This window comes from Enoplosus armatus, chromosome 2 (genome assembly GCF_043641665.1).
Source record: "Enoplosus armatus isolate fEnoArm2 chromosome 2, fEnoArm2.hap1, whole genome shotgun sequence".
NCBI lineage: Eukaryota > Metazoa > Chordata > Actinopteri > Centrarchiformes > Enoplosidae > Enoplosus > Enoplosus armatus.
The window spans coordinates 6,893,924-6,901,202 of NC_092181.1; the positions used below are offsets into that span (position 1 = coordinate 6,893,924).

The window sequence follows — 7,279 nt, forward strand, 5'->3', positions numbered from 1 at the left end:
TGGGCTGACATATAATGCTCATGTTATAAAGCATGCAGCCTGCACAGGAGGCCATTATTAGTGAGCAACATTGTTGAAGGAATAGTTTGTCATTTTTGGAAATACACGTATTCACTTCTTTTGCTGAGAGTGAGATGAGTAAGATTAATACCACTGATGTCTATCTGTTAAATATGAAGTTGGAGCGAGCTTAGCTTAGCATAAAGACTAGAAACAATGGGAAGCTGCTCACCTAGCTCTCTCCAAAGCAAACAAAATCCACCTACCAGCCCCTCTAAAGCTCACTTTATATCACACAACATATATTGTTTGTTTAATCCGTACAAAAACCACCAGCCCATTGGAAGTTTTGGTTTTACAGGGATCATGTGTCCGTTTGACACTTCAACGGACTATCCATGTAACAATTGGCCACAGTTTAGCACACGGTCTAAGGTTTCGACGTAGTCTTGTTTTACCTTTGGACAAAGCCAGGATAGCCATTTTCTTATTTTTCCAGTCTTTATGCTAAGCGAACTGTCTCCTAGCTCCAGATTCATATCGACATAGCAGTAGATAGTTTGACAAAGAAAAATTCTTAACTCAGGGTCCATTATTAGCTTTTTCCAGAGCTTTCAACTGCATCTCACAGTCTCCCTCAGTGAGGAAGGACCAAAAGTTGCATACTTGGCCATCACAATGGCACCTGAGAAAACTCCATATGCCAAGCAAAACAGTGAGTCAAGATTTGTCAAATCATAATGGTGAAGTCTTTTTTCAGGCCCTTGGTATGTTCAGGCTACATTAGGACTACATTTCTTATGTAAAATTCACCCATCTAGGGGCTCTCAGATGGTGCAGATGGAAGATTCTCCCTCAACATTGCGGAGACCCAAGGTTTCATTCCTGGTGGTGTTACATCCATCCCCTTAACACAACGGGTTGTGTGTGTTGGTGGAACAAGGGTTCACGTCCTCTTCACTGCACTAGCATCTCCTACTCTCAACCATTAGTATTATTAAGGCAGGTATTATTTTCATTGTAGTATACTATAACATTACTACTAGACAGTAACCATTTCTGATCTTCTGCATTTCTGGTATTTATTGAGCGAGCAGTTCGCGTTCTTCTTGTATTATAGCTGACTGCTTGTTAAAATGTATAACCTCTTTTTTTATGACCGTTTGAGTGAATGCAGTGGTACATATGAAGCATTGTTTATTGATTAGTGAGCTTGCAAAACATTGGCTTTGCAAGCAGCAGTCCTTGGGTTGGTTGGGAGTAGTTATTAAGGAAGGAGTGAGGAACAAACCATTGGTAGAAATCGTTGAGTCTGTCCTGCGGAGGAGCTGCTGAAACGCAGTCATCTTAATCATTGAACTTACAATAATTGAGCCTCACTTGGCACAGTCAACATTTAAGTGTCTCCTTGTCGCCCTCTGACTCCAAAAAAACGCCACACATGAGTTTTTTTGTTTAGTCCTCGATGCAGCTTTCTTTTCTTTGGCCCAGTAGAAATATGACCACATGACTCATAGGTTTTTTTTTGGTCAGTGTTGCTATGGTGACACTTGATTAAGACACCGATATACTTGTAATATTAAATTTGGATATTAAATTAGTTACTAAATGACAGATACATGTACGCAGGTACACAAGAGGCCTTATTTCAAGCAGACTGTTAAGGTTAACACTCATAACAACATATATTAACAATAATAAAATGATGCACCTGGGTAGATAAAGACCTTTTGAGAATGCTTGTGGTGGCTGGTAATAAGTCTTTCACTAGCATATGGCTGAAGAAAGACATACCTACTATTGATGAATGGATTGACACAGTACATGTGTAATGAGTACATGGGCAACTGTAATTTTCTGGCCTTCCATTGTTTGTGTGTGCATGTATATTGTTCTGTTGCTCTTAGGTGTTAAAGGTCTGCTCGTTTGTGCAGTGCTGTTCATGTTTTATGCTCTTTTCTCAATAAAAACACTTTGACCAAGTATTATCTTGCCACCTTTGTATTTGCAAGAAATAAAATCCGGTCTGACAACCTCTCCAGAGAGATGGCTTGGCCCAACAATTGTGCCAATAGCCGTAGGGTGGTGCATATGTAATACTGCAATGTGTACTTTCCATGATATTTCCTGGCCTAAAAACCAAAAGTTTAAGGTAATGAAAGTCTTTCAATTAATTTAAGTTGACCAAATAATATGTTTCCCATATCTCTCTTCATTTTTATACCATAACGCACGGTGCCAAAAATATGGATGGACTGCCATGAAATTAATACAGATAGATAGCACCATCAATCAGGTTTTAATTTGCCCAATACTTTGGTCTATGTCCAAATTCCCGCTAAACTAATGACATTCCCAGCTTTACTTTGTGTAAAGTGCTAATCAGCACGCTAACACGCTAAACTAAGATGGGGAAGATGGTGAACATTATAGCTACTAAACATCTGAATTGTCATTGCGCACATTTTAGCATGCTGATGTTAGCATTTAGCTCAAAGCAGCCTAAATACAGCCACTAGTGTTGCTGCAGACTCTTGTTACCATGAATGTCATTTTATTCTTTTACTTTTTAAATACATTCACTACTGTATCAAATAGGCTATGCAATCATTATAAAGTCCTAACCATAATAAAGGGGGAATAAGCTAACCTGTGTCTGTCCAAAGTTCAAACCTGTACACAAACAGAAATGTAGAAATGTCACATTTGTGGCTTTATGGAGACAAACATGCTAAAATCAAGGTCACAGACAGGGTTTTATATTGATATTTTAAACTGAGTCTAAGTCTAGGCTTTTTTTTCATGTCAAATGTGTCTTAACTTCTAGTCTATGCAATGACCAAAAGCTATAATCCTGACAGGGCCCTTTCTAGCTTTTTGGGGGCCCTATGCAAAATGTTGTTTAGTGGCCCCTATTTTGTGCTCACAACACACAGCTATCCATTGCAACGTCTTCATAACGTTTGGTTTTTTTTGTATATATATAGCATAATAATCTTTATTAGGTAAATAGCAACTATTCGACAATTCATAAAAAGCGAGGAGGGTCACAACAGGACACAATATGCCACGTCCTGCCAGCTGTGAACTTCACTACACACAATTCACAGGGCTAGGCTCCTAGCTTAAGGCATACTACTTGAACATGGCACACTACCACCCCCTAACTGGAGATACTGCAATTTATCTGTCAAAGCACACAGAGCAAGTGCTGTATTTTCTTGCTTTTTTTTTTTTCTTCCAAAAGCTCAAATCCCCACCAACCCACCTGCCCGTATAGCAACACCTTTGCTGTCACATCATTAGAAATTTAAATCTTACCTACAAATTAGCTTCATCACCAAAACACTAATAGTATTAATGAGGCTAACATACTATTCATGTTTCAGTAATTCTTCAACAATGACGCTCACAGACACATTATCACCGATCAGCATCAGACTGAACTTCTTCCAAGTTGACAGTGAGAGAGCAAGTGCCGTCCTGGACGTGTACAGCAAAATGTAGGCTGTTGCTTGGGTATGTACAGTGTCTCCAGCGTATTTGCATCATTGTTTTTCCATTAGTGTGTAACCATCCTCATTTTCTTTACGCCTGTATTGCTATTCCACCGTACTGATGTGGGCAATTGTTTGTGTATTCCTACATAAACCATAGACTTCACATGCTGAGGCCACTCGCTACTCACTACAACAAATACATGTCAACAGCTGACATACTGAAATGTACTCATCGGTCATTGTCCAAGTTGTAACTTCTGTACTGTACAACAATGGATTAGGCATTAAAAGGACAATCTTTGAAGTTGTGAGTACTGTTTTTACTCTGCTATATGAAATCAGCATACATCCTAATTTAAACCTAGATATTTGAGTTTTCAATCAAACGGTCTGGGAAAACCTTCAACTAAATTCAAACTCACAAAATTGAAAGTGGAAGAATTCACCCTCAATTTGCAAAATGTTGAAGATAATTTAGAAGGCAATTGTTTTGAGTTTACTCATGCAGCATCACTGTAGAATATTTTACTTTCTAGGGCACACAGATCAGTGTCAGATGTGACATTATTTTCTTTTTTTATATCAAAGAACAAAGACTTGTTAAATATATCTAAAATGTTTTAATGTTCAATTTCCTTCAAAAAAGGTTGACAGTGCAGAAGAATGAAGTCGCAAAAAATGCACAAAAAATGACAAATCCATAGAAGTCTGTAGTTTTTAAATATAAGGGATTTAAATATGTGCACCCTCATGACATGGTTACCATGACTGACCGTAAGATCATTCAAGATCATTAGAGTTTTTTCACACAAAAGCATTTCCAGCATTAATGTCCGAAGTGGAAAACGGTGGTGTCTAAAGTCTTAAAAAGGTCCTTGAGTGGTGTGGCGGCCACGTTCCCATTGACCCACTTTCCTTCCTCCGATGTGTGCGTCAGTCTTGGTCGGGTGTGATGCTGCATCGGCGGCGCCACTGGTGTGAATGGCAAGTCGTGTGTGCCAGAGTTTCTCACCTGAGAGTCAGTCATTCCTGGACTGCTGAGAGTCGAGCCACCTATTGCCTCCGAGGAGATGTGAGGAGTCTGAGGAGTCTGAGAAAACAGTTGCACACTCAACAGAGCTCCAGCCCTTTCCTCAGACTCCTCAGTCTGAGAAGATTACAAACAATAACAAGACAACAGGAGAAAGAAGCAGAAAGTTATCAGTGGCCACACGCTATCCAGTGAAAGGTAGGATGCAACACGAGTCGGAGTGCAGAGCTCGACAGTTTCATCCGACCAAAAATCAACCCCAACAGCATGATTTATGAGACTGTTCTTATTGTCAACAAATCCCATGAAAATGCCAAAAACAACAACAAATTGATCTTCAAAACAATTATTGTGTGTGTATCCAAAGCCTCATATATGTTATTCCTCTGTGCTTCATTTCTGTCCCAAAACCACTATAAACCAGTGGGGGAGGAAGTATTCAGATCCTTTACTTAAGTAAAAGTACTAACACCACACTGTAAAAATACCCCCAAACAATTATAAGTTATTATTAAGTAAAAGTATGTAAGTATAACCAGGATGCATTAAAAGTACTCAAAGCAGAAAAGTGTTCCCTGTGACGGTTATAGTATTATATATTATATCATTAGATTATTGTTACTCATGCATTAATGTAAAAGCAGGATTTTACGGTTGTAGTTGGAGCTCATATTGAACTATTTTGTATCGGACTGCAACTAATGATTATTTTCATTATAGATTAATCTGCTGATTACTTCATCCATTAGTCCATTGTTTGGTTTGTAATAATTCTGGAAACAATGAGAAACGCTGTAAAATGACCCAGAGCTGAAAGTGACACCTTCACAACCCTTGTTTTGTCCAACCAACGGTCCAAACCTCAACAAACAATACATTTTGAGTCAACATGTCATGTCCTTACAGTGAAAGGCCTACCTTCAGCTTCTTCTTCCGTCTACCCTTTTTTTCACTCTTCTGCTGTTGCTTCACAAAGACACAACCCGCGCTGCTTTTGTCCTCCTGTTCACTTTCTGAAACGCAGTCAATACAATAACAGATTATTGTTCAATTCTTCCAGGATGTCATGTTTAACAGTGAGTGAATACACACAATGAACACCTGAAGGGACGCTGATCTGAACGCTGTCCCGTTGCTCTCCATCCTGTTGGTACGGGCTCAGGCACAGAAAGAGAGTCTTCAGAACCGAGTTTGCAGCGGCTGCTACTGCTGCTGAGCCTACAAAATGAACATGGGATTAGCGACATATTTCAGCAGTGCAAATCAGCATTTCACACTAGCATTCAAGTGTGCGGCACGCCCTTACCTTTGTGGGATGAGATGTCGGGCAGCCGCTGATGAGCATGCGTTGAAGATGGACTGTTACCACAAGGAGTTGGACTGGCAGACGTCTCACTGAGAGAGTCGAACACAAGGCTACAGACGGGATTCACCAACTGCTTTGCAGGTTGATTCGTATGCTCAGTTGAACCGTCTTCATTTCCTATTCTAGGACAAGGAGAGAGACTAGGGGATCTTGGCTCATGGGAGATTTCTTTGGCATCAGTTTTGACCTGGCGGGGGAGAGGTGTCTCTAAATTAGAAACTCTTTGTTTGGAGTCTGATAAATGAGATGTGCTCTCAACTGACTGGTTTGACTGTTGAGAACAGGAGGAAGTCCTTGAATCATCTGGTTGAGACTGCATGCATGGGAGAGGAGCAGCACCGAGAGGGGCAGCAAAAAGGCCGAGGAAGGACCTGGCAGAGGCTTTATCAGGTTCGAGTGCAGTTTTAACACCTGCAGACTGTGGAGCAGGACAGGAAGATGGAGTTAAACCTTGAGGACAATAGGAACTTGTTACAGGATCGTCTAGAGGCTGCAGAGTGTCAGTGATGGGGCTTGCGAAAAGACTATGAAAGGGTCTTTTCACTGTCTTTTTACATCCAACTGCCAAATCACCACAATGTGCCATTTCACTGCCGCAGTCTGCTGTGCTTTCCGTTGAATAATGCTGTTTCGTGACAAGTTTGAGGCCCGATTGTGTCTTTTTGGAGTGCAAGTGGATCTCAGTGGGCTGTGTTGCTGCAAAATGACGACTGACACAGTTTGTAGAATCACTTGTCTTACTGGAGCTGGTAACAGGTTCAGCAAGAACAGCAGCTGGACCTTTAAACTCTGAAGAGGGACGAAAAGGCCTCATCGAGGCTGGTGGGTCAGCTGTCTGAACAGACAGATGTGGCTTCAGCTGTGTAGGATGTTTGGAAGATGATGTCTGACTGCGGGGCCTTGGAAAAACATCTTTTGTGGGTCCAAGAGGAAGAACGCCATCACTTTTACAGTTTACAGAGCACGTAGTATCCATAGGCAGGTGCGTGCTTCCCTTCATATCTACTTTGCTTTTGGAGAATGCAGACTTCTCTGCCACGGTGACAGGAGAATGCAACAATTCCAACTCGACTTCATGGAAACCTCTTTGAGCAGGTTTCAGGGATTCTGGCACATTCCCACCTTGACTCTTGTGATCCTCAGAGGCCAGAGTAACATTAGGGCAGGTCTTTTGGAGGGATGACAGGCTCTTGAACATTTTTTCCTGGGGTTCGTTCTTTTCATTTCTGGCATTTACCGAATACAAGGCCTTCTCATTTTGGGTTTGTGAGTTTAGCAGAGGATCAGTGATCTCTTCAAAATAAGGTTTTGGGGTATAGGATACAGTTTGTGCAGTAGGAGGGGTAGGTGTGTGGCCAAAGGTAGAATTTCCCACTGATTTAC

At 41.0% G+C, this 7,279-nt stretch overlaps 1 protein-coding gene across 1 annotated transcript; it reads right to left on the minus strand.

The window, feature by feature from the left end:
- Positions 1 to 4,143: 4,143 nt before the first annotated feature.
- On the minus strand, positions 4,144 to 6,838 carry LOC139303282 (uncharacterized). Its single transcript, XM_070927046.1, has 5 exons — positions 6,788 to 6,838; positions 5,837 to 6,083; positions 5,632 to 5,748; positions 5,449 to 5,543; positions 4,144 to 4,647 (listed from the first exon to the last, which is right to left on the minus strand). Exons 1-5 carry the CDS (start codon positions 6,836 to 6,838, stop codon positions 4,327 to 4,329), a joined length of 831 nt encoding a protein of 276 aa, XP_070783147.1. The 3' UTR covers positions 4,144 to 4,326.
- Between the last annotated feature and the right edge of the window lie 441 nt (positions 6,839 to 7,279).